Source organism: Larus michahellis, chromosome 18 (genome assembly GCF_964199755.1).
Source record: "Larus michahellis chromosome 18, bLarMic1.1, whole genome shotgun sequence".
Classification (NCBI taxonomy): domain Eukaryota; kingdom Metazoa; phylum Chordata; class Aves; order Charadriiformes; family Laridae; genus Larus; species Larus michahellis.
This window is the reverse complement of record NC_133913.1, coordinates 5,231,962-5,257,543: the sequence shown is the minus strand read 5'-3', so window position 1 is coordinate 5,257,543 and position 25,582 is coordinate 5,231,962. Positions and strand designations below refer to the sequence as shown.

Genomic DNA, 25,582 nt, shown 5'->3' with positions numbered 1-25,582 from the left:
GCCTCTGCTACCTTCCACAATGCCACTTAGGGGTGACAGCCCTGCTCTGACCCCAGTGGGGTTCCAGACCAGTTGTCAGGAGGCTTTGCCTTAAGAGCAGAGCTCTTAGCAGGAGACCCCAGGGCTGGTGGTCACCTGGAGCTCAGAGTAAGCAGGGAGATGGCGCTCAGGCAGTTGCACCTTAAAGCCCCTCCTTTTGCCCCAACTGGGCATGAGGATTGCCCTGACTTTCTTCTGGGCTCCCTACGGAAAGCAGGGTTTGTCTTCTCCAAGCCCAGGACTGAGCTGTGCTCTGGCACAGGCAGATCTGCCCCTCCAGCTAAGCTCCTCCTGGCTCCTGCTGAAGCTGGAGGAGAAGCTTCCCAGGTGTGGAGCAAAAGAGTCATGTTGGGTTGCAGCATGAAGACACATCTCCTCCAGCTGGGAGCACCCTGGCAGGCTGTGAGACTGGCTGGGCAGAGCAGTAAGAGCAAAGGGAAGGAGACGATCCAAAAGCAAAGCTGAGTTCGATGGGAAACCAGGCTGGTGCACAAAGGTTTCCACATCTGTATAGACAGAAAGGGAAGAAGGAGGAGAGGAGTCACCTGGGGATGGGGTGGACAGGAAGGCTGGGCTCAAGATATGTCCCAATTTTAGCTTGAATATGAGGATAATGAGAGGAAGGGGAGGATGAAGCAATGGGGATTGCAACACCCATGGTGGAAGTAACCCCTGGAGCTCTCTCTGGGTCACACTGGTTGAACTGGGGCACCCTTCAGCTGGCGGCACGGAGAGCATCGCACGGCCAGGAGCCCACCGGCATCTGCTCGCACCCACGTTGGCAGGGACAGGGAGAAGGTGTGGGTGGAAAGAGCAGCCATGGGCATGGAGGGGAACGGAGCAGAGGAGACGCAGAGTGGTTTTGCTGAAGGTAGGTTGTGTCAGACGAGGGACAGGGCTGCTGGGTGATGTGATGTCCCTCCCCAGTGTGGTGTGATGGGACTGTTTGCCCCAGAGCCCTGGTCGGGTTGTTACGGGAAGGCACAAGCGGAGCTCTCTGCTTGCCGGCTAGAGAGGAATCAATGGGGCTGAGCAGCAGCATTTGGATGTTCCTGGCAGGGCTTGGGACACGGAACAGCCAGGCTGGGAGATGTTGCTGGTGGCTGAGACCAGGCCAGAGTTACCTCCTCAATGACGAGCGCTTGCTTTTTAACAGCAAGTTTCCACGTGGCAACCCAGAGTTGGCTTGGATCCTGCGTGCCCAGTGCGAAAGAAACAGAGCGGAAGGAGAGGCTAATTACAGCCCTGTGCGTCTTAATTACACCTAGGTAAACACCTAACGCAATGTGGCCCCTGGCTGCCAAGTGGGGCGAGGGCTGGCATCTCCTTCAGCTTGGGGTGGAAGCAGGGGGTGGTGGCAGGGCGCAGACCACTGTGGCATCACCTGGACCTCGGTGCCAGATGCTGGACCTTGAGAGGGGAAGGACAGAGGAGCTCCTGCAGCCCAGACTGGGGGGAGCAGGGAGACGGGGAGCCCTGGCACCATGTGCCTGCTGCAGACGCAGGCAGGGAGATACCTTCCAATAATCTGGTACTCTGCAGGGTGAGGTGTGGGGATTAGCCATGAGGCCAACAGGGAACGGTGCTAAACTTCGCTGGGGTGGTGGGCAGGGACCAGAACCAGCTCCCGCTGTCCCACCAGCTGAGATCCCCCTTTCCCACACCTCCCTGTGGCCGGGAGAGGTGCCCAGAGAATGGACACTTTAGATTGCATCAAGTCAGAGACACTTTTAACAGCCCAGGAGGGCACTTATCAGCGGTGACACCTTTGATGAGCTGGGGTCCCCGCCGTTGACTCACCACCACTCTCCACCCTTGGTGGGGTAGTCTGACTCCTGTCTGAGCCAGTCCATCCTCAACAGGGTGAGATACGCACAGCACCTTCCCCTGGACCAGCCCCAAACGCCCACGCGCTTCTCTGCTGATACACCTGAGTCACCTGCCGCGATCCTCGGCATCCCTGGCTCCACTCGCCCTGCTCCCGGTGACACGGGCTGAGCTCCACAGCATCCTGCCGCCGGGGCAGCGGGATGGAGGTGGTCCTGCTCCACGGGCTGCTGCTCCTCCTCCCCTTGGCAGCCCTGCTGCTTTACCGGTACAATGCCACCTTCCACTACTTCTGCAAGGTGGCCTTCTTCAACTGCTGGATTGTGGCCGTCTCCACCCTCCTGTCCCCCTTTGCGGCTCTTTGGGGACGCTCTGTGGAGAACATGAAGTGAGTACGGCCTGGGGATGTACTTCTGATGTGGAGATGGCTGGGGCTTGACTGTGGTGGAGGAGCTCATGTGGTCTCGTGGACACACGCTCTCTCCTGCTCTGGGCATACCCGCAGCCGTCTTATGGCTGGTGGTTGAGCCCTGGGGCTACAGAAAAGGTTGTGGTCATGTCCATGTGGCAACGAAGGATGCCTCTGCATCTTGGAAAGGTGGTGATGGTGGTGAAAAGGTGCTGGCCATGCCCAGGCAGGGTTACGCCATAATGGAGATGGCCAGCTGGGTCAGGACTAGTGGTCTCTGGAGGATGTGGCATGAAAGGGATCATCCTTGGCCATCGCAATGTTGGGGTCATCAGTCGGGTGGGCAATAGGGGGGTTTTGGCAAAGGTTGGAGGTACGATCATAAGCAGGATGGCAACGCACACCCATTGCAGTCTCCGTGGCAGTGCAACCAGGTCTTGCTCAGCGGGGATTGCGCTTTGGCAGAGGGATTTGGGGATGTCTTGATGCCATCAGCTGTCGGGCCTGGCGCAGTCACGTCCCGGCGAGTCATGCACTGGTGCTGTCAGCTTGTTCAGGGGTGGTGGCAGCTGAGATAACATCGCTGTGCAACACGAGAGGAAGGTCTGGTTGCTTTCAAGGGTGTTGCAATCCTGTTGCTGGATTCCTGGGCATGATAGCATACCGCAAGGGATGTAATTATGTCAGAGTGAAAAATGTCTGAGCCTGTGGTGTTTGCTGAGCTCGAGCCACCACATATTTCCGCTGATGGATTTCGGGCCCTCGGTAGGAGCGTGGTCAGAGGTTTGATGTTATCAGGCCGTGGTGCAGCCTCTCTCCCTCGTCCTTTCTGTGCAGAAATGCTGCGTGCACACGCACGCATCCGGAGGTGCTGCGAGCCCTGGTGCAAACGCTTCCGGCTTAGTGGAAATACCCTTTGTGGAAATAAGGTGACTCACGCTGCCTTATCGCATCCCACCGACACCTCGCAGCCGTCCTCTGCCCCCGCAGCACGCCTGCCGGTCCCATCTCTTCCTCAGCCTCCAAATCCCAAAGCCTCGGGCTTGGAGCATGTTCCTGTCATTAGCCCTGGCTTTGGGCCATTGCCACAAGTGTTTTGCTTCTCTGCAGACACAAGGATCTCTGAGCCTTCGTCTCCCAAGGGATGTGGTGGCCTTCTGATGCAACAGGCCCTCTAAGCATCGTGCCTCCTTCTCCCTCTGTGCCTGCCTCTGCTGCCTCCTCCCAAAGTGCTTCTCATCCCTACCTGGTGCCCTGTCCCCTGCCCTGTCCCCTGTGGGCTCCCTGGGACCAATGGCTGCCAGGCGTGTGGACCCTGGCATGGGTGCTCCTCACGCTGTGGGTTTGAGCGTGGCCCATTTCAACACCGAAAGCATTCCGGCTTTTTATCTGCACTGTGGGTGCTGCAATCCCTGTTGCTCCATCCTCCCTCCATTCCTCTCATTATTCTCATACTGAGCATCACCCTTCATCATACCGCCATCCTAATGTCACCCTTCCTGTCCAACCCTTCTTGGATGGTGACGCCGCTCTTCCTTCTTCCCCCTTCCATCCGCACAGACGAAACCTCCATCTCTTCCCAACACTGCAGGTCTGGTGAAGCTATTCTTTGTGATTTCCTCTAGCGAATGAAGCTGAGTTGGTTTTCCCTTCCCCGCTCTCTTCCCTCTCCCCCTGCAGCATGGAGCTTGGTGCCTGCAGCCCTGCCCTTTGCCTGCTCTGCAGGGACAGTCCGTTGGAGACGCCTGCAGCCTTGTAGACCCCCGTCTGTCTCAAGACTGTTCCTCTGCATGTCCATCTTCAGTGCTTAGCACCTCTCGGCTGCGATCCAGACTGTGATTCTGGTGTCTGGGTTTCCAGCCTGCACACCCAGATCCAGCTTTGTGTGTGTGTGTGTGTGTGAGCCTACGGGTGATGCTTACCTGGCCAGAGGTAGTTCTCCTCTTTGGGATATGATGATTTGCACCTTGGCTGCAGGCAGGCATCCCATCCTTTCTCGTCTTGCTTCCCCATCATCCCTAGACATCAAAAAGCCTGTGGTTTGGGGTTTTTTTTCCTCCCACCAGCTTGCACTGGCTGCTCTTCTTCAGCAGCAGCTCCAATACAGACTTTCTACTACTAAGGCAGCAGCTGGTCCCACCCTGGGGATGGTTACAGGGTTAGCTCTGAGCTGTGCAGGCTACAAATGCGCTTTAGAAAAGCAAAGCATCGCTGAGACTGAAGGCAGATCCACCTTGGGACCCACTATTTGCTCATGTAGAGCAGGTCTGGCCTGGCCAATCTCTCCCCTTGCTCCCTGAGCGATTGTGAAGGGCTGTGTCGATCTGCTCCCTGCGTGTGTTCCTCTGCCCTAGGCTCCTGCGTGCTGCGATCCGGCCCCTCAAATACTTCTATGGCATCAAGATACAGGTGTGGGGCTCTGAGCATCTGAACATCAAGGGGCCCTATGTGATAGTTTGCAACCACCAAGCTTCCCTTGACCTCCTAGGTATGTGCAAGAGAGAGGGGGGGCTCATCTGCATGGGCGGGCAGCCTCTGGGGTGCTGCAGGGGTGGACCAGGCTCTCCCTGGGTGTTCCCAGCGAGGTCAGCACCAGGATTTGTACAGGGCAGCGTGGAAGGGGCGGGCCAGAAGAGCTGGTGGGACAGGAGCTCAGGGCTATGGGTATGCTGGGACAATGGAAGATGATGCCAGGTCACTACAGCACCAGGGCTGGTTGGTTCTGAGTGCCATTGGGCAGGGACGGATCCTTTCCTCTCCCACCCATCCTCCAGGCATAGTGGAGATCATTCCCGACCACTGTGTGCCCATCGTCAAGAAGGAGCTCCTGTACATGGGTACCGTGGGGTGGGCCTGCTGGCTCAGCGGCATGATCTTCATCGACCGCCACAAAAGAGAAGACGCAATCAACGTCATCTCCCAGACGGCCAGGACCATGCAGCGTGAAAAAGTGAGGGGGGGTGGGGGCTGGCAGCTGGGGGGAGTCGGGGAGCAAACACCGATGGGGCAAGGGGACTGACAGCAGGTCCCGCGGCGCTCTGGTCAGGGTCCATGCTCACGTCTCTCCCTGTCCTGTGTAGCTCCGAGTGTTGATTTTCCCTGAAGGCACCAGGAACCAGGACAAATCCATGCTGCCCTTCAAGCGCGGGGCTTTCCACTTGGCCGTGCAGGCTCAGGTAAGGCTGTCCTTCCCCTCCCCTTGCCCTTGATGGAGTGGGGTGGGTGGGCACCCTGGGGCAGTGGTATGGGGGACATTAGGGTCTTTTGGTGTCTGCAGTCCCCAGGGACACGCACCCTGCTGTGCAGGACCCAGGGAGGAGATGGGGACCTGCTGAAGCCTGGGGCATGGCAGGAGCTGAAGTCCCACATTGGAGGGGGTCTGTAAGGAGGATACCCCTGACCCTCCATCTCCTACAGGTTCCCATTTTCCCCATCGTGATCTCCCCATACCGGGAATTCTTCAGCTCCAAAGATAAGAAATTCACCTCTGGTAAGCGATGGACAAAAAGCCCCATTGCCAGAAGGCAGGGCTGGTGGGGGGGATGAAGCACGTAGGGCTTGGGGGGGTCCCTTTGTGGGACACTGAGGTGTGGGGGGGCAGCTGGTGGTGGAGGATGCTGGTGGGAAGACCTGGTTCTTGGTGGGTTCCTCTAACAGCCTCCCTGGCCTTTCCCTTCTCTCTCCAGGGACGTGCACCATCCGAGTCCTCCCCAAGGTAGAAACTCAGGGCCTGAGCCCAAAGGATGTCCCTGAACTGACAGAGACTGTCCGCCAGACCATGGCTGATGCCCTTGCTGAGATGTCTACAAATCACTGTGGGGACCAGGGCGCTGAGCAGCCTCCGCTCCTGCGCTGCCCTGGGGCTGGTGCTGGCAGGGGGACGGGCAGCCTGGAGCGTGAGGGGGACAAAACCGGGACCAGATATTAGGCAGAAACCCTCGGGGACATTAAGGAGGTGGCACGGCCAGAGGCTGGTCTACCCTGTCCCCTGCAGATGTGTCCACCAGACCTGCCACCGCCTCGGCAAGGGGAAGCAGAGGGACAGGGACTGGGCAGCAGCCTGAAATCAGTGCACGGTGCCCCCAGAAACCCCTCGCTATGACTGTGCGTCCCCTCCCCTGGGGCATTGCCCGTCTCCCCCAAACTTGGCGCTGTGTTTGGCCCCGGGGTATCAAACCCGGTCTGCCAGCTCTGCCCGGCAGGATGGCTCCTGCCTGCGCTCGGGGTGAGGGGAGAGAGGTGCCAGGCTGGGCTGGGGCTTCACCACACCATTTTCCAGCCCTGACAACGTGACTCGCAGCGGGGTTCACCCACAGACTTGCTGGGTTCCTTCTTCCAGAGGCTCCTGCAAGCTGGCAATGCTGCTCAGATGCAGCCACCTCTGGGGAGGGGTCCAGAGCACAGCGTGTGGCTGGGGCCGGGGGGGTGGCAGGAGGTCCAGGGGATATTGCCGCGTGGGAAGAGCATCCTCGATGCTGAACTATGAGAAGAGGGTGCGAGATTAAAGGGTCCATACCTAGTAGCGTGTGTGTGTGTGTGTATGGCGTCTTGCCTGAGCCTTGGGTGCCGAGGGGAGCGTGGGGATGGGGATCCATCTCCTTATGGCCATGTGGGATGCACAGATTGCTGCGTGTAGAGCATCAATATGGACACCACAGCTTCTCCATGGGGTATAGTGCCGGATGGTGTGAGTTACGCCAGCGTGGACCTCTCCCTGACATAGGGACAAGCAGTAAGTGTGCAGAAGGAGCACCAATAAAGCCCAGAAACCTCAGAGGGCAGAGGATTATGCCCACCTGGAGCCAGAGGAACCTCTCCATGGCCTCTGGACCATGGCACAACCAGACCAATGTGCCAGATACCATGTCCCCTGGCCTCTTCCCTGCAGCCGGGCAGGGCTTTGGGCATCTGCTGGCTCCTTGCCAGACCAGCAGCTCCTGCCTCAGCCACCCTGGGGTGACAGTAGGGCAGGGAGAAGCAGAGTGCGTGGCTGCCCCTAGTGCTGGGAGCAGGGTGGGCAGGCTTCACCTCCCATCTTCTAATAAGAAGTGCAAACCGTGGCCAAACAAGGGTGCAGCGCTCCAGTGTGGCATTGTTCCCGCTCGTGGGAGCGGCTGGCTCATTCTGGAGGAAATTCTGCAAAACCGTGGAAATCATGGACCAAAACGGATACCACTGGGCAAAAATATCAGCAACAGAAAAGAAACTTCCCTTGAGTGACAACTCACCAACTTGGGAACCGTCACATGGAGGTGGTCACAGAATCACAGAATGATAGGGGCTGGCAGGGCCCTCTGGAGATCATCCCCTCCAACCCCCGGCCAGAGCAGGGTCACCCAGAGCAGGTGGCACAGGAACGCGGCCAGGCGGGGTTGGAATGTCTCCAGAGACGGAGACTCCCCCACCTCTCTGGGCAGCCTGTGCCAGGGCTCTGCCACCCTCACAGCAAAGAAGTTCCTCCTCCTGTTGAGATGGAACTTCCCAGGGGCAAGTTTGTGCCCATTACCCCTTGTCCTGTCCCCGGGCACCACTGAGAAGAGCCTGGCCCCATCCTCCTGACACCCCCCCTTTCAGTATTTATCAGCGTTGATAAGGTCCCCCCCTCAGCCATCTTTTTTCCAGAGTGAAGAGTCCCAAATCCCTCAGCCTTTCTTCATCAGGTGTTCCAGAGGTGTTCCAGTCCCCTCAGCATCTCGGTGGCCCTTTGCTGTCCCCTCTCCAGCAGTTCCCTGTCCTTCTGGAACCGGGGAGCCCAGAACTGGACACACTCGCAAGCAGGGCAGCGTGCAGGTCAAGGGCAGCATGCAAGTGAGGGATTTAATTTCCTAGGAAACTCCATTATTCCCTTCCCTCCCACCAGGGCTCCCTACGTGGCGTTTAGTCTGTCAGCTCTGAGTTGGCTCGGTGGTCCCACCACGTGCCCGCCACCATGGGTGCGGTTTGGCTGCCCGGAGCCTTGAACCCAGCAAAGCTTGGGTCGGGTGGTTAAACATTGTCCTAGCTGGGTCCCAGCCAGAGACCTCGCTGGCTTTTGCTTGCTGCCAGCGGGGAGGTGAAAGCTTGAGGAGAGGAAGAAGACCCAGCACGGGGGTTCTGGGACCACCTTGCTTCCACGTGGTCCCCCAATTATGGAGTCCGCAGCTGCCCTGCTTTGCCTGCTGCTTTGCACCCTACACCTCACAGCTGGAGCACCTGCAAAGCCGTAAGCCCTCTCTGTGTCTGCCTGTCCATGCCTGCCGGGATGGTGGTTGGTCTCAAGTGGTGTGACAATCCCTGCCGTTGACTGTGGTTGCTGGTTGGGGTGGTGGGTTGTCCCCACAGAGGACTTTGCACCTGGGGTTGGTGTCTCTGGGCTGCTTTGGCGTAGGTGCAACCTTACACACAAGAGCAGAGCCTTTCCTCCACCTGCAGATCAACCCCGCGGATGTTTCCCGAGGTTTTTAGGCAAAGGGGGCTCTACTCCAGTCTGTGCACTGGTCAGCCTCTCCGGGCGGATGGGAGGAAGGCTGGGTGGCGTAGCCCTGCAGAGAGCATCCAGGGCTGGAAAAAACACAAGTCCGCCCCGCCTTGAGAGTCTGGAATGGAAGGGAGCACTGGGATTTGGTGGGGAGGTCCCTGCTCTCCTCCTCTAGCCAGGTGTCCCCTCCCCAGGCGCTACGTGGTGCTCTTCCCCTCCGTGCTCTACTACCCGTACCCGGGCAAAGTGCACATCCACCTCATGGACCTGGATGAGCCCGTGCGGGTGACCCTCCACCTGGCGAGCAGCCACAGCATCCCCAACGTCACCCTGGAGGCGCAGGGCAGCGATATCCTCCAGCTGAACTGGCCCCGCTTCTCCAATGTGAGTCATGGCCCCGCGGCAAGGCTGGGGACCTCGGGAAGGGGTATCCATCCCCTACCCACTGCCAGAGCAGGGCTGGGGGAACTGGGAGGGGACGTGGGTCCTGGATGGGCAACGAGTGAGCTGAAGAGTGGAGGGATGTGGGGCACATAAGGACACCTTGTGGGTTGTATCCGCATCCTCTTCCCACGCACACCAGTTTCCTGATGCTTTCATGGCGCAACGTGGTGGTGACAATGGGGGACAGGTATGACGACCCACTGGCATCCAACATCAAGGCTTTGCAACCATTTCTGCTCTTTCCCCGGGGGCAGATTTCTACCCCTCCTGCAGAAATCCATGAGGTTGCGCATCTTCACGTCTCCATCCAGGGAGGTTCCCTGCAGGTCTCTGAGGAGAAGAAAGTACTGGTGAAAGCTCCGGAGCTGGGGACCTTCGTGCAGACAGACAAGAATGTCTATAAACCTGGACAAACTGGTGAGGGGCAGGAGGTGCTGGAAGAGCTCACGGGCTCTTGGAATGGGACCTCCAGGTTTCGTTCCCAGGCCCTAGCGCTCACTCCTGCTCCTGCCTTTGCTCTCTCCAGTGAAGTTTCGAATTGTCCGTTTGGATCAAAACTTCATTCCTAACAACAGGGAGGTGAGGCGGGGTCGGGGCACAGGGAGGACGCGATCGGTCTCGGCGGCGCTGGCACAGCCTTCAGCGTCCCCACGAGCATGGAGGGGACGGGTGCGGGGAAGGGATCCCCCAAACGCCGCAGGGCTGTGGGATGGGCGACACACGCAGCTCTTCCCGTCACTCCCAGCCTGGGTGCCCCTTTTGGCACTGGCGCAGGAGATGAATTATTTGCACCGTCCCTTTGCCTGTCTTTTGCATGTAGCTTTTATGCACCGTTATAACACCCACCGCTTTTAGCCCCCTGGTGTCGTGCATCGCACGGCTAATGCTGTTTGCACAGCGCGGCTGCTCGCGATGGCTGTGGATGTGGCGGCGGGAGCTGGGCAATGACAGCGGCTCTGAGCCCCCCAGGCCACTAACCGGCCCTGTAGGGGCCAATCCAGACGCCTCAGCCCTCAGCTCAGCCCTCTGTGCTTTGATCCTGCTAAATCCTTCCTCTCTCTTTCTTTGCAGCTTCCCTTGGTGGCCGTGCAGGTGAGTTGTCCCCCTGTGCCAGCCTGCCAGCTTCCCCAGCAGGAGAAAAGGGCCCCAGCACATGTGTGGTGCTGGGGACAAGGAGCTGGGGGGGACGGACAGGGACATCCCTGCTGCGGGTGCTGAGAGAGGTTACAAGGAATGGGGAGAAGGGCTTGGGTTCCTCATACGTGTTTCCAGCCCACGGGGGGTCAGCTCGCCGTCTGCCAGCAAGATGGGGCTCCTCTGGGGAGATGCTGCTAAGGGGCAGGTTGCACGGATGAAGACGGCAGTGGCTATTGCCACGGAGACTTTGACCCAAACTGGAGAGCCCCCTAAGCTCCCGCTCCATGCTGGAGCATCCCCTTGCCAGCTCCAGCTTCTGTAGCCAGGCTAATAGAGTCCCCAGGGGGAAATTTTCCTTCTGGAGAACCCTCAGGGCTGCTCTGAGCATGATGGCAGGGCAAAACCTCTGCTTTTTGCGAGGATACGCAGGGTGACTTGAGTCCTTGAGGTTGTCAACCCAGAACCACCACCGTACGCTCCATCTCCAGCCCCACAAGTGAGGGCTGATGCCCCACGTCCCCGTGTGCAGGATCCCAGCGGGAACAGGGTGGCGCAGTGGCGGGAGGTGAGCCCGCGGCAGGGCATCGTGGATCTGTCCTTCCCGCTGGTGGCAGAGACGGCCCTGGGCACGTACATCATCGAGGTGGAAGGGAAGAGACACTACTTCAGCGTGAAGGACTACGGTGCGTGGGGATGAAGGCTGGGCTCCACAGGGGGTGTTTGGGAGCCATCGCATGGGATGGTAAGGAACTCCCGAAGGAAGAAATGGGCACAGTCCCATTCCCCCCTGGTTTTCCCCCAGGAGCGCCCCACTTTGAAGGGCTGATCCGGCTGCCCCGTGTCGTGACGGTGAAGGATGAGAAGATCCCGCTGCACGTCTGTGGGCGGTGAGTCGGAGAGCAGCCCCCAGCAGCAAGGCTGGCTGCCCCCAGGGCGATGCTCCCGCCGCAGCCTCCCCATCCGGTCCCCTTCCTGCTCCCTCCCGACAGGTACCCATCCGGGAGAACTTTCCGGGGAAGGGCTGAGGGCATGCTGTGCCACGACTACGACCATATTTTCCAGGAGGGATCTGAGAGGATCTGTGCTGAGTTCAAGGGCCAGGTGAGGAAATGTGTCCCCATCTTGGGGTGCTTGGGTTGATGATGGCCGGGTGCATCATTTGGGCATTGCCAGGTGATCCAGCTCTCATGTGAGAGTGCTGCAAACCTGAAGTCATCCCAAAGAGGGCTGAGGAGCCGAGCGGGGACTCTTGGGGTGGTTCTTGGGCCAGGATGGGCAGGAACGGGACAGCCAGATTCATGGCAGCGTGTGGGACCAGCCCCAGGGGGGCAAGTTTGCGGGATCCAAGGGTTGCAGGATGCGATGGAGGGAGGCAACAGGAGCAGGAGGCCAGGGTTGACAGCAGATGACACTCAAGATGACACTCAAGGGCCTGTCTGTGGGGCTGCTGCTAACACAGGCGACTCTCTCCTTCAGACGAGGAGGAATGGCTGCTTCTCCACCAAGGTGCCGCTGGCTTCCTTCAACCTGACCAGCTTCTACCAGGCTCAGCTCTACGCTCATGCGTTGCTGCTGGAGGAAGGGACCGGTGAGCACAGCCATGCCGTCAGCCGCCTGGTGATGTCCTGGGGGGGTGGCACCTGGAGGACGTGGCACAGCTGCTCCGCTCGGGTGTCTCCAGGGTCTCTGCCCTTCCCATCCACAAGCATCAGCCGCTCTGTGCCCTCACTTGCTTTGGTGTCATTTTTCCTCTACTCCTGACTGCTGGAGCAATCCCTTGGGTTCTGAAGGCCAATCAGGAGTTTCTCCCCCTTCCAGCATCCCCCCCCCGAGATATACCTCCAATGTCCACCTCTCCTTCCCCACTCTCTGCCACTCTGAGCCTAGTTAGTGTGCTCGGTTAGTGCCTGGAGAGCTACCACGGTGATCATGTTTTTCTTATCGGGTCTTTCTAACTTTGAATCTAGTTATAAATAGTCAGTATCTGCCGGGGGTGGAGGCTCGTTAGACACATCCTTAGGGTGAAAAGCCCAATTTCAGCCCAACCCAGCTGTGAGTGGCAGATCCTCGGCCTCTCCGATTTGCTTGTGGCCATTAAGAGGGGCATTTTGGGGTAAAGCTGGGTATTTCGGTAGCACACAGCTCTTGGCTGAGCGTGGTCCTGCTCGCAATACAGCTCCTGTCATGCCCGAGGACCACTTTTTTTTGCATTTGTAGCCCCACAAACGTGGTTTTGCGCTGTGCGGACTTTCCTCATGCTCTCCAGACTGGGTCTCCACACCAGCGTGGTCTGGTCGCTGGTCAGGGAGGGGACAGGAGAGCAGGCACCGGACCCAGCTGCCCTGGGGGGAATCTCCAGGACAAATTGCCGAGTGCCCCTCTCATCTCCCCCTCCACAGGGATGTGGCGTTTAGCCAATAAAAGCTGTATGTTTGTGAGCGAAACGGCCAAAATCACCTTCGAAAACAACGATGAATTCTACAAGTCTGGGATTCCCTACACCGGGACGGTAATGGGGGGGTCCCCGCGCCCTGCAGGGCTCCTGCTGCACCCAATCCTGCTCCCTCTGACCCCCAACCCTGCTATCCCACCCCCAGCCCAGAGCATCTCCCCTTCCCTTCTGCTGCAGATGTTGCTGAAGGGAACCAACATCTCTGCCCTGATGGGGAAGGAGTTCTTGCTTGTGGTTAACACTGGAAGAGGAACGCAGAGAAAAACCTTGCACATGGATGGGTCGGGGAGAGCCTCCTTCCAGCTGGACACCTCTGGTTGGACTGAAGGGGTCTTCCTGCGCGTAAGTGACCCGTGTCCCACACCCCTCAGGCACTTTGGATTTAGTAAAGATCACTGAGATTTTTCTTACACAGACTCTTCCAGCCTCCCCTTGACCCCACTTGCTCTTTGGCACCCACAGCATCCCATGGTCAAGAGTTTCACACGTTTATTAGCCCTGTTCGGTACCTCGATTGCCTGTCGGACCCTACCGACCCCAGCACCCTTCCTGCTCCTCCTGCACTGGGAAAAGGGGCTACGCTCACTTTTGATGCATTCTGCGAGTTCTTCCGCTAATGCCTTGCCCCTGCCTTACTGTTTTCATCATTCACTGCTGAATTTCAGGATCCTTTCTACTTTCACCATCCAGGCACAAGATTAGATGGTTGTGGGGTGCTTTTTCAGTTCCTACTGTCTGCCCAACGCTTGCTGCTTAGCCATGCCGCCCTCCTGCCATCCACTGGCTACCCCTTTGACTGTCCTTTGGGCAAAGCCCGTGATGACGTGCAGCTCAATTTTTTGGTGTTGAGGGCAGCTGGGTTGCATTTCTTGGCATGTCCCTGCAGGGATGTCACAGCAAAGCACGGGGCAGTCGCAGCTGCTGAGTTGCTTTCCACCCCTACAGTGCTCTGCTGCTGAGCTGGTCTTTGCCAATGAAAGCCTCGATTTCCATCCCTCAGGGTGAGCTCAAGGATGACCCTCCAGCCTTGGAGCACAAAGGCAAGAAGTATCTCGAACACCCCATGGCCAGCCTCTACCCTTTTTCCCTCTCGTCGAACTGCGAAAGTCTCCTGAGGATCCGCAAGGTGGAAGAGAAGCTGCACTGCAGCCAGCCCCAGACGCTCTGGGTGGATTACATGTTTGATGAGAAGGCCGTGGGGACCAAGCTGCAGAGCACGGACGTGGTCTTCCTGGTGAGCCTTCACCTGGGAAGAGATGGGAGCCTGCACGAAGGGCAGAGCTCAGGGGAGGAGAATGAAGCTGTCTGGGGTGTGGGGTTAAGCCTTCCCTTCCAGCAGAAGCCATTTCTCTGGTACTCTTGGATTCAGGACTCAGGGATGGACCCTGGAGCTGTCAGGTCTTGGGGCACTATTTCCATCCCTCCTGCGGGATGTGTCTCTAATAGTCTCTCCTTGAGCATCCTCCATGGCCTCCCCTTGTTTGCTCGTGTCGGTTCCGTGCTCAGCATCGGTTTCATTGTTCCCGTCTCCTCCTCTGTAGGTCCTGGCCAAGGGGACCATTGTCACCGTCCTCAGGAAGGAGCTGCCTGCAGGGGCTGGTACGTCCCGAGGCATGGACGGGCTGTGCAGGGCTCTGCTCTCCATGCCTGGTCCTCACCTTCCCTCCTTTCCCACCACCCAGGGCTGAGAGGCTCCTTCTCCCTGGAGCTGCCCATCGGCCCCGAACTGGCACCCAAGGCCAAGGTGCTGGGCTACGCGGTGCTGCCCAATGGTGAGATGGTAGCTCACAGCATCAAGCTCAACGTGACCAAGTGCTTCCCCAACAAGGTACGCGCAGGCTGCTGGAGTTGGTGGAGTTGCTGCCGGGCTTGGTGTGGGGAGATGTGGGCACTGACCCTCGCTCTTCAGCAGAGCCTTTCCTCTTGCCCTGCAACTGGCTGGTCCCAAGCTCTCCTTTCAGGGAGGGTTTTCTTTCCTCTCCCATTCCTGTTGCTGCTTGCAAACCATCTCCTGGTTTTGAACGCAGTCCTCACTCTCCATCCTCTGCTGGTGTTTGGGGTCAGGCTGTGGTACAGAGCTCCTTCCTGCCACCAGCTCCCCTCTCGGCTAACCCAAAGGCTTCCCCTCTCCAGGTGAATCTGTCCTTTTCGGAGCAGAGGGCTCTGGTGGGCTCACGGCTCCGTCTGAAGGTGCAGGCTGCCCCGGGGTCACTGTGCGCCATCTACACTGTGGATCAACGCATGTGGTCCTCTGGTCTCAAGGACAAGCTCAAGCCCAGCACGGTAAGTGTTGAGTAACCTCGGTCCTGGGCTGGGCTGGACTGGGCTTGCTGCCGGGGCATGAGGCCAGCAGTTTCTTTCCACCGTTATCCATTTTAGGGGAGGATGGTAGGGACCTTGGGGGACCTGCCCCTGCAGGATGAATGCCGTGTGAGCCCCCCGTGAGCCCCTGCCACCACCCATGGCTCTGGGGCTTTGCAGGGGACATTGTGCATCGCTGACTGGGGGCAGCTGAGCCACAGAATTGCTCTGTGGTGCCTCCTGGGGTGGAAATCTTGCGAACATGGCGCGGACGGTGAGAAGCATCCCAAGCTCAAGAGAGATGGGGTGGTGACGGGTCCTAGCAGAGGGGCTGGAGGCAGGGCAGCAGCACTGTGATGCCCAGGGAGGTGCGGAAGCTACAGGGCGATGCTAGGGGTTGGAGCTGGGCCAGGAGCATTTCACATCTTTCTCACCCGAAGTTCATGTGTTTTGTTTAGGTCTTTAACTTATTTCCGGTGTTTTCTGAAGACAGATATCCTTTTGAAGTTGAAAAATCCAATTCACCTCGCTGTTGGATAAACAGGTTCAGAGACGAGGTAGTAATGGTTCCACCCATTAACTGTTATGATGCGCCGGGGAGTAGATTGAAAGATTGCCTCCGCATCCTGTGGCGCAGGGAGGTACCGGAGCCTGTCATCCAGCCGGACTCTGACAGCCTGGTGCAGGTACGAGACCTCCAGCCCTACCTCCCCTCCTCTTCCTCCCAGAAGGGAGGTGCTGGGGTCTCCCAGTCCCTCACTCAGCCCACGCCTGCACTCACGAATCGTGCTCTTCTATCGCCCAAATAACATGCCCTGACCCTCGCTTTGCCAGCCTGGGACAGACACGGGAAAGGCATCCATCAGTCCAGGCACAGTAGCGTTTCACAGGGATGGGGTTAAGCTCTGCTCTTCCCATCACAAATCTGGGCTTGGAGTAAACAGCATGGTTTGGCCTGGCATTCCCCTGCTTTTTTTGGGGGTGCGTGTCTCCCACTGGCAGCAAACCCAGGGGTCGGGGCTGTTTGGGAATGGAGCGGGCAGACCAGATCCACCAGACCTTTTCCAACCATCCCTGATGCAGCAGCTTCTCCTGGCACAGATATTCCTCTCCTGCTCTCCCTTTGCAGCACTGCGGGGGGTCCTGATCTTCGGGAGCTCCCTTCTGGCACGTTGGGAGCTCTGTTCTGGCTTCGTGCACGTCGATTCCTTGCTTCAGAGAGGGATGGGAAGTCGTTTCGGTATTTTTGGCCTTCAGCGTGGTGCTGTTCTCTCTCATGTGTCATGTTTCAGAATGCAGATTTGAAAACTGTCACCAACACCCAGCTGGGGTCTGCACCGAGCATCCAGTCACAAAGATTTTCATACTCTCAAGGCGAGTGGAGAGAGTCTGTAATGGCCCCCACGGTGGCTGCAGAAGGACGGGTGGGGACAGCCTGCCTCTTTCCATCCTTTCTGGCAGCACTTTCAAGTTGTGCCCCTGTTTGCAGGAGCAGGACCGGAGAAGGATGTCATGGAGGAAGACACAGGGATGCAGATGGATTTCTTCGCGACATGGCTGTGGGAGCTGGTCCCTGTGGGGTGAGTGAGGAGCCCCAACAGACCTCCAGCCAGGCGACTGCCCTTATTGCATCAGCTTCACCTCTGGGTGCAGCACCCACACCTCTGCTGAAGTGTCCGTGTATCCAGGAGTGACACTGAGACATGTCCAGCCCCTTCCCTCAGACCTCAGCACCAACCCCAGGAGACATCTGGGCAGGCTGAGTCACAGAATCACAGAATCATAAGGTTGGCAGGGCCCTCTGGAGATCATCCCCTCCAACCCCCGGCCAGAGCAGGGTCACCCAGAGCAGGTGGCACAGGAACGCGGCCAGGCGGGGTTGGAATGTCTCCAGAGACGGAGACTCCCCCACCTCTCTGGGCAGCCTGTGCCAGGGCTCTGCCACCCTCACAGCAAAGAAGTTCCTCCTCCTGTTGAGATGGAACTTCCCAGGGGCAAGTTTGTGCCCGTTACCCCTTGTCCTGTCCCCGGGCACCACTGAGAAGAGCCTGGCCCCATCCTCCTGACACCCCCCCTTTCAGTATTTATCAGCGTTGATAAGATCCCCCCTCAGCCGTCTTTTTTCCAGACTGAAGAGACCCAAATCCCTCAGCCTTTCTCCATCAGAGAGGGGTTCCAGTCCCCTCAGCATCTCGGTGGCCCTTTGCTGTCCCCTCTCCAGCAGTTCCCTGTCCCTCTTGACCCGGGGAGCCCAGCACTGGCCCCAGTGCTCCAGCCGTGGCCTCCCCAGGGCAGAGCAGAGGGGGAGGATGAACCTCCCTCCACCTGCTGGCCACGCTCTTCTCGATGCCCCCCAGGATGCCATCGGCCTCTTTGGCCACAAGGTCCCATCGCTGGCTCGTGGTCACCCTGTTGCCCCCCAGGGCTCCCAGGTCTCTTTCCCCAGAGCTGCTCTCCAGCAGGTCACCCCCAGCCTGTCCTGGTGCGGGGGGTTGTTCCTCTCCGGGTGCAGCACCCTACGCTTGCCCTTGTTGAATTTCATACGGTTCCTCTTTGCCCAAATTTCCAACTCGTCGAGGTCTCTCTGGGCGGCAGTACAGCCTTCGGAGTCCTGTAGGCAGGGGATACTGTAAGAGATAAGAGTACTGATGGTACCTCTGCCCCTCCCCAAGCATGTGAAAGCCACTGATGATCCTACAGGAAGGGATGGACCTAGAGGAAGGGTGTTGGCATGCTCCTGCTAGCTCTGCCCATCAGACCCAGCCTGCAAGGTCTGTCCATCTTCTACTGCCCTGCAGGGAGGGAGGCTCCGCAGAGATGGCAGTGACGGTGCCTGATGCCATTACCAAGTGGGAAGCCGGGATGTTCTGCATGTCCCCGTTGGGCTTGGGGATGGCCCCTGCCACCACCCTCACGGCCTTCAAGCCCTTTCTCGTGGAGCTGGCACTGCCCTACGCCGTGGTCCACCATGAAGCCTTCACCCTCGTGGCCACCGTCGTCAACTACCTGCGGCAGTGCCTGCGGGTGAGTGGGGCTGGGGAGGGGGCCCTGGGGCTGGGGTCCGGCGGGGGCTGATGGAGCTGTGGCCGTGGTCCGGCAGGTTCAGGTGACGCTGGTGGAGTCAGCAGAGCTGGAGGTGTTGGCGGACATGGGCAAGGGGGCGTACAGAGGCTGTGTCTGCGCAGATGAAGAGAGGACCTTCCAGTGGAGCGTGCGAGCCACTAGTCTGGGTATGGAGGGGACGGCACAGCGCTGGGGAGGGGGCAGACAAGCCCAGTGGGTGAGACTCGTAGAACTGAATCACACAAGTGCCCAGGTTGGAAGGGACCCTTCAGATCATGGACCCAACACTGCCCAAACCCACCACTACCCCATGTCCCTCAGCCCCATGTCTGCCCGGCTTTTAAATCCCTCCAGGGATGGCGACTCCACCACTGCCCTGGGCAGCCTCTTCCAATGCTTGGCAACTCTTTTGGTGAAGAAATTTTTCCTAATATCCATCCTAAACCTCCCCTGGTGCAACTTGAGGCCATTTCCCCTTGTCCCATCGCCTGTTCCTTGGGAGAAGAGACCGACTCCCCCCTCGCTACAACCTCCTTTCAGGGAGTTGTAGAGAGTGATAAGGTCTCCCTCCATTTCCCGGTCCCACTGCACCCATTGCACCCTCCTCCTTCCCTGGTTCGCCACCATGGCTCTGAGCTGAGGCAGTGTCACAGCGATGTTCCCCCTCTGCCTCCACAGGGGAGGTGAACGTCACCGTCGTCGCCAAGGCCCTGCACACCAAGAAGCTCTGCGGCACCGAGGTGCCCGTGGTGCCAGCCCAGGGGCACGTGGACACCGAGACAAAACTCCTGAGGGTGCAGGTGAGCAGAGCCAGGCGTTGGGCTTGCGCCGCCCTCTCGCCGGGAGCAGAGCTGCACCCAGAGCAGTCACCCCCAGAGCGGAGCATCTCCTCATCTCTCGGCCAGGCTGGACGGTGCCCGTGGGTGCTGCGAGGTGTGGGGAGAGCGTTGGCACCTGGAGCGAGGGGGAAGTATGTCCGTGCTTAGGTACCATCAGTAGGATGGTGCCTTCCCTTCCCTTTTGGGGTGAGATTGGTAGATTTGAGGCTGCTGTGTGATGTTCAGTGTGCCCCCCTCATCGGGCATCGAGCATCCCCTCGGTGCATGGGGCTGCTCCGAGGACAGCCCAGCTTGGCCCGGGTGGCCCTGTGCTCTGCTGGCGTGTCAGGGCTGCTGGGCTGCTGGTGGGGACAGGGTCCAGGCGGGGTCTCTGTTGAGGGAGGGTGGCATTTCAGGGACAGAGAAGGGCAGGCTGACTCTGATCCTGGTCTCACACATGCTGTATTCCTGGTTTTAAAGCCTCCAGAACTGATGTGAAGGGAAATTGCAGCTGCCTGGCTGTCCCTCTGCTCCTGACCCATCGCGCCCCACCAGACAGCCACGATCCCGAGGGCTGGCAACCTCTTCCCATCCCTTCATCCCTTGTGCCTGACCTGGCAGGAGCCTGCAGCAACACGGTTGAGATGAGGACTCCGAAACCCAGCCCTGCTCCCCAGCAGCCATCCCATGCAGATCCGGGACTGCCTGGGGAGCAGCCGCTTTACTGCCCACCATGGAGTCGTGGTTTCCCTTGAGCTGAGGCCAGTGCGATCCCTCGGAGAGGGGACCAGGGCAGATGAGCTGACCCGGGGCTAACGCAAAGCCTTGGGAGATCAGTGCAAGACTGATGGCTGGGCACGGAGAGGATGCTCAGAGCTGCCCCGAGCACAGCCCTGCACCTGCGCCTGCTCAGCCGGGGTCAAAAATAAAGAAAAATGCAAGTGGAAGTGGCAAAATGTGTTTTCTTGCAAGAAATCTCCCATTCTTCAGGCTTTTTCCCACTATCCCTGACCAAAGGCAGCCCTGTGTCCCAAAACAGACTTTATGTTAGGAGCTCAGCGTTCCTTTCCCCCTTAATGATGTGTCAGAGGGGCCGTACCTTCGCTTTGCTTTGCTGAATAAAAAACTGAGACCAAAGCAGGGAGAGCATTTGTTGCATGGGCACCAAGGCAGCAGAAGAAACAGCACAACGGGGGGTCAGCGGTGCCTGGGGGTCAACGCACTCTGGCTCCTGCTCCGAAGTCACCAGCAGCACCGAATGACAAATCCTCCGTGCAATATTTCCCCTTGGCAGCCCCACAGGGCACCGATCGGAGAGGCAGAGGTCCACCCCGCTCCCAAATCGATCTCCCCTTGGCCATGCTGCGTCCTGCCCCATGCTCGGTGTTGAACCACCCCCAGGATGCCCAGTGGGGCACTGACCCACGTCCCAGGGTGGCAGGATGGGCTCAGGGCCGTGCTCCCGCCTTGTGTCCAGCGCGGTGGTGGGGACCAGTCTCTGCTGGACACCGACACCGTGTGGGGCTGCTCCCGAAGGGCAGGGAGGTGAGCACAGGGCTGTATCCAGCAATACTTGAGCAGGGCAGGCATGGGGACAGCAGCCGTGGTCATCCCAGAGCCCACGGGAAAGGGGTCAGCCCCATTTGTGGCTTCCTGCAGTGCTGCCTCTGCCTCCCCTCGCGTCCCCAAAGGGAAGGGGACCGCAAACCCCCACAGCAGGGGACGCACTCAGGACGCCGTGTGGCTGTTGTGGAACTGCCTCAACTTTCCCAAATTCCCACCAGGACAGAAGGAGGCAGCTCAGCCCACATCCTGGTCGGTGTCTGGCTCCCAGGCACGGTGCACGGAGGAATGAGAGGGGGTAGACCTGGCACGGCAGCTCAATGCCATCCTGCTCCTGTGCCCGCAGCTGGTTTGATGAAATCAGAAGAAACTGGGCAAAAACACAGCCTGAGACCTGCTATCAGCCCAAATAGATGCTGTTTGGCTAAATTTGAAACACCCGGAAACAAGCCCTTCTGAGAAATCACCACCAGCTCACAGGCTGTTCTCATGATGGTGCTGTCTACTTTTGTTTGGGGAACTCGTTCCCACTCCCTCCTGCCATCATTTCCCAGCAAACCAGTGTGTAGATGGGTCCTGCCCCCTGGTTTTGAACCTCTGTAGCCTATGGGAACTTTGCCTCCAACTGCAAAAATCCATCAGAGCCTTGAACCCAGGAGGTTGTGGGCAGATGGTAAACATTGCCTTGGCTATATCTGCAGGTCCACGCTGGATCCCTCTGCCAACCCTTGTTTGCTCGCTGGGTGGAAAGCAAAGATCTCATTCCAGAGCCTGCAGCGGAGCAGACGCGGGTCTACAGCAATCCAACACCTGGAGAAAGGAGGCTGTGGCCATCCCCAGCTCCTTCTTGCAGCTGGAGACATGAGGTCCCCGGCTCTCCTGCCCGTCCTGCTGCTCCTCATCCTGCACCTCGCAGCTGGGGCATCTGCAGCACCGTAAGCCCTCTGTGTCTGTCTGTCTGTCTGTCCCTGCCTGCTGGGGAAGCGTGTAGTCTTGGCTCCTTGGCAGGATGTGTGGGGAGCTAATCCTTCCCACGCGTGTGATCGGTGGCCAGGGTGGAAATGCTCGGGGTGGTGGGTTGTCCCTGCCCATGTGCGTTGAGGACTTTGCACCCCGGGGGCTGCTGGGGCTGGTGGCTCTGGGGTGGTTTATTGTAGGTGCTGCCTCACTTGCAGCCCACGTGTGAGCAGAAGCTTTGCCTTCCTGAGCCGTGACGTCAAGGGGAGCTCAGAAACAGAACGGGGAGGCTGGGGGTAGTGGTCCCGCACCCCAGCACGGGTTTCTGTGTGCCCAAGAGCTCTTCAAGACTTCCATGGGGGTCTGTACTGGGATGTGCCTCATCCTCATGCCTCAGCACTTCTCCTCGCCAGGAGTTATGTGGTCACGTCCCCAGCTGTGTTCTACCACCCACACACAGCGATGCTGTGGGTGCATCTCAGTGGCCTCCATGAGCCCGTCCAGGTGACCATCCAGCTGCAGAGAGCAGATGGGACCCATAACATCACCCTGCTGGAGAGGAAGGTCCAGGAGCCTCATCTGTACCTGAACGTCACCTTCCCTGTGAGTGTCACCCAACGCACAGCCATAAGCGTGGAGGGGGATGCCCTGGACACACCGCTGTCCCCAGGCAGTTTCCACCAGCTCCCCGGATCGTGGGGCTGTGGTCCCCATGCTGCTGCACAGCCCTGAGCCTCTGCAGCTGGAGGAGGATGGGAGCAGGTGTGACTTCCCCATCTTCTCGCCCCCCATGAAGGCAAAACGACTCTAGGCTTAGCCCAGTTATTCAGTGGCTGAAATGATCAACTGGTAGCAGACCTGTAGACTAGAGTAGGGTGTTGGGTGGACATCTCTTCCCAGCCCCTGGCTTGGGGAAGGTGTCCCTGTGGGTGAGGAGCGCTCTGGGTCACCCAGAGTGAGCAGAACATCCTGGACATGGCATATCCCTTGTCCTCACTTGGTGTCTGGTGTTCCCCCTGGCAGGCTCCAGCCCCCGCCAAAGGGAAGGAGGAAATCGTAGACCTGCACGTCTCAATCCAGGGAGATTCCTTGGATGTCTCCGAGAAGAAGAAGGTGATGCTGAGAGCCCTGGAGCCTGGGATCTTCATACAGACAGACAAGGCTGTCTACAAGCCTGGACAGCAAGGTGAGGGTGGCAGGGTGGACCATCCTGCTCTGGGCTGAAGCACCTAGTGGCAGAGGGGTTCAGGAGGCTCAGCCTTGCTCGTACACTGCATGGAAATAGAAGAGCTCATCCTGGGATGTACTGGGACCCCCAGCGCTGTCCCAGGGCAATGCTGGGATGCGATGGCAGCGCTGGAGGCTGTGCTGCTTGGGGGGCAGTGCCCCACTGCAGGGCTCAGGGTGGATTTCCATCCACCTTCCCCATGGGGAACGCCCCTCCCCTGCCGATGCACCCACCGCTCACTCCTGCATCCCTGTTTGCTCTTTCCAGTGAAGTTTCGAATTGTCTCTTTGGATAAAGACTTCGTTCCCAGCGATAAGAAGGTGAGAGAAGGGCTGGGGAAGGGGGGAGGTGACGGGGCTCCTCTGCACCGCCCTCCTACAGTCTTGGCGAACTGTGAGAGAGGTGTGGGAGTCATCCAGCGCCTTTCCCCTTGGGAATCCTGCCCCAGCCAGCTTGGCCTGGGTGGCTGCGCTCCCCAGGGGCAGGGATGCCCTGTGTCGCTCACACAGGCTTTAGCAGGCTAAGGAAAGAGAAAGCAGAACCGTATGTGTGACGTGGGAACGCACCCACTTAAACTTATGGTTAGGGAGGTAGCGATGGTGAGTCGGAAGCGGGGGAAGCACTATCGGTATCCATCAAGTCATGAGACACCAGGATTACAGGCGAGTTCAGTCTCTGGCACCTCCGAGCAACCATCTGGGTCTCTGGAACTGCAGGACGTTCCCAGATGAAATGATTGCTGGCTTCTTGCGAAGGCGCTAGGAGATTCCACCTCTCCTTGCCATGCTGGCAGTGCCCTTGGCTCATCCCAGCTTGCGCTCAAAATCAACCCCAAAGCAAATTGAAGGGTTGGAACTTCACAGCACCCCACAAATAACCCTCTCTCTGCTCCACCCACGGCTCCGTAGATGTTCCCACCCTCATAAGACCCCAAGGAAGGCTTTGAATTTCTCCTCTAACCATCTTCTCTTTGCCTTGCAGCTGCCCCTTGTGATCCTGAAGGTCAGTCTGAGAGATGGAGGGAGGCTCCTGGGTGGTGTGGGCTTGGGAAGGCAGCATGGCTGGGAAGGAAAATGCGTAAGGCAGCCATGGGCTGTTTTATCGCCGGGTGCTGGGCTCCCTGGGGTGCTGACGCTGCGTGTCCCCGTGTGCAGGATCCCAGCCAGAACCGCATCGCGCAGTGGCGGAAGGTGAGCCCGCGGCAGGGCATCGTGGACCTGTCCCTCCCGCTGGCGGCAGAGCCGGCCCTGGGCACGTATATCATCGAGGTGGAGGGGAAGAGACACTACTTCAGCGTGGAGGAATATGGTACATGGGGACCGGGAGGTGCACAGGGGGTGGGAGCCCCACTTCGGCATGTCCTTGTGGGCAGCATGTCTTGGCCCCCCTGGCCACGCAGGCACCATTGTCCTTGTCCTGGGAGTGACAGGCCTCTCTCTCTTTGCCTCTCCATCAGTGCTGCCCAAGTTTGAGGTGATCATTGATCTCCCCGCCGTGGTGCTGGAGAAGGATAAGAAGATCCAGGTGGAGATTTGCGGACGGTGAGCCCGAAACAGCACTGGGAAGAGGGAGGGGACGGATCCAACATGACGTGGTCCATCAGGAACACCCTCACCACCCTCCACCCAACAGGTACACCTACGGGAAGCCCGTCCAGGGCAAGGTCCAGGCCAGCTTGTGCCAGCACATCGGGATCTGGTACAGTCCTTTCGTACAGACCCAGAGCTGCATCGAGGTTAGCGGGCAGGTGAGCACAGCCGGGGAGCGCGGGTGCCACTGGGACAGCCCCATCCCGGGACTGCTGCTAACGGGGTCGACTATCTCCCTCCAGACTGAGAAGAATGGCTGCTTTTCAACAGAGGTTTTGTTGGCTGCCTTCAACCTGACCAGCTTCATGTATGGGAAGAAATTCCGAGTCCAGGCATCGCTGGTGGAAGATGGGACAGGTAGGGATGGAGGTGTTCTTCTGCTTGGGAACGGGCATTGCTGCGGGTGCATGGTTTTGCACCCAAATGGACGTGGCATGGCACGGGGGTATTGGTCTTCTCCAGAGAAGCCCCAAAGCAACACAGTGATTTAGGGGCGCATGTGTGCAGGGAGGGGGTCCAGGTGGGGATGTGAGCCAAGTCAGCCAGGCAATACTTCTAATTCCCACCAGAGAAATGGTCAGGAGGCAAAAACGCCTTTCCAAGATCCAACAACTCTCCCAACTCTATGGCTAGCAGTGAGTTGAGTCCTTGCAATGCAAAGCAGTGGTTTCGCCCAGTCCAGTGGTGTGGCTTCATTCTTCGAGCTAATCCCTCACCCACCACCTCAGTCACACCAGAAATGACTGCCAGCAGCTTGGCTTCGGGGAAAAAAAAGACAAACAGGGGTTGTCCCCAGGCCCACTGGTCTCGAGGTGGCCCTGCATCACGGTGCTTTGATGGAGAGCCTTTTCTGAAGTCTCTGCAGCCAGCTGCACCCTGGTTGTAGGTCTAAAACGTGCCGTAGAGGTTTTGCTCCTCCCGTAGGAGGTACAAACTGTGCTCAAAGCTGCCGGCTGCAGAGGGAAAGCCTAAAATATCCAGGGACCTTTTCTGCAACGTGGTGGGGGAACGGGCAGCACTGGAACCTGTGCCCTGTGTCCCTGTAACATCCTCAGCTCCCCACTCCCTCTCGACAGGGCTGGAGCAAAAAAACACTAAAAGCTGCGAGATTTTACCCGAAATCTTTACTGTCACCTTTGAAAACAACGACGATTTCTACAAGCCCGGCATCCCCTACACTGGGACGGTAATGGGGAGTGGTTCCTGCACCCTGCAGGGTTCCCCTGCATCCTGCTGCACCCAGTCAGCTCCTGCTGACCCCCCCAGCCCTGTTCTCCCACCCTTGCCCTCTGCCCCAC

The 25,582-nt window shown here is 58.7% G+C and overlaps 2 protein-coding genes across 2 annotated transcripts in view; both read left to right on the top strand.

Annotated features, from left to right (window-relative positions):
* The first annotated feature begins 1,939 nt into the window (after positions 1 to 1,939).
* LOC141732929 (1-acyl-sn-glycerol-3-phosphate acyltransferase alpha-like) lies at positions 1,940 to 6,761 on the top strand. The gene is made up of 7 exons (XM_074562539.1): positions 1,940 to 2,254; positions 4,630 to 4,763; positions 5,050 to 5,225; positions 5,356 to 5,451; positions 5,693 to 5,765; positions 5,962 to 6,171; positions 6,592 to 6,761. Exons 1-7 carry the CDS (start codon positions 2,070 to 2,072, stop codon positions 6,759 to 6,761), a joined length of 1,044 nt encoding a protein of 347 aa, XP_074418640.1. The 5' UTR covers positions 1,940 to 2,069.
* A 1,574-nt stretch (positions 6,762 to 8,335) lies between these two features.
* The window catches only part of LOC141732928 (alpha-2-macroglobulin-like protein 1), a 25,755-nt gene continuing 8,508 nt past the window's right edge, over positions 8,336 to 25,582 (top strand). Inside the window, 34 exon segments of the mRNA XM_074562538.1 lie at positions 8,336 to 8,477; positions 8,927 to 9,116; positions 9,431 to 9,593; positions 9,703 to 9,755; positions 10,248 to 10,268; positions 10,843 to 10,996; positions 11,116 to 11,200; positions 11,303 to 11,414; positions 11,790 to 11,901; positions 12,713 to 12,822; positions 12,943 to 13,107; positions 13,766 to 13,999; positions 14,307 to 14,364; positions 14,448 to 14,593; positions 14,899 to 15,048; positions 15,525 to 15,752; positions 16,359 to 16,440; positions 16,556 to 16,646; positions 17,865 to 18,090; positions 18,167 to 18,296; positions 18,808 to 18,929; positions 19,428 to 19,441; positions 21,212 to 21,234; positions 21,237 to 21,328; positions 21,330 to 21,445; positions 21,881 to 22,070; positions 22,491 to 22,653; positions 22,963 to 23,015; positions 23,677 to 23,697; positions 23,850 to 24,003; positions 24,152 to 24,236; positions 24,328 to 24,442; positions 24,527 to 24,641; positions 25,361 to 25,470. Coding sequence (XP_074418639.1) covers positions 8,404 to 8,477; positions 8,927 to 9,116; positions 9,431 to 9,593; positions 9,703 to 9,755; positions 10,248 to 10,268; positions 10,843 to 10,996; positions 11,116 to 11,200; positions 11,303 to 11,414; positions 11,790 to 11,901; positions 12,713 to 12,822; positions 12,943 to 13,107; positions 13,766 to 13,999; positions 14,307 to 14,364; positions 14,448 to 14,593; positions 14,899 to 15,048; positions 15,525 to 15,752; positions 16,359 to 16,440; positions 16,556 to 16,646; positions 17,865 to 18,090; positions 18,167 to 18,296; positions 18,808 to 18,929; positions 19,428 to 19,441; positions 21,212 to 21,234; positions 21,237 to 21,328; positions 21,330 to 21,445; positions 21,881 to 22,070; positions 22,491 to 22,653; positions 22,963 to 23,015; positions 23,677 to 23,697; positions 23,850 to 24,003; positions 24,152 to 24,236; positions 24,328 to 24,442; positions 24,527 to 24,641; positions 25,361 to 25,470 — 3,957 coding nt within the window. The 5' untranslated portion in view covers positions 8,336 to 8,403.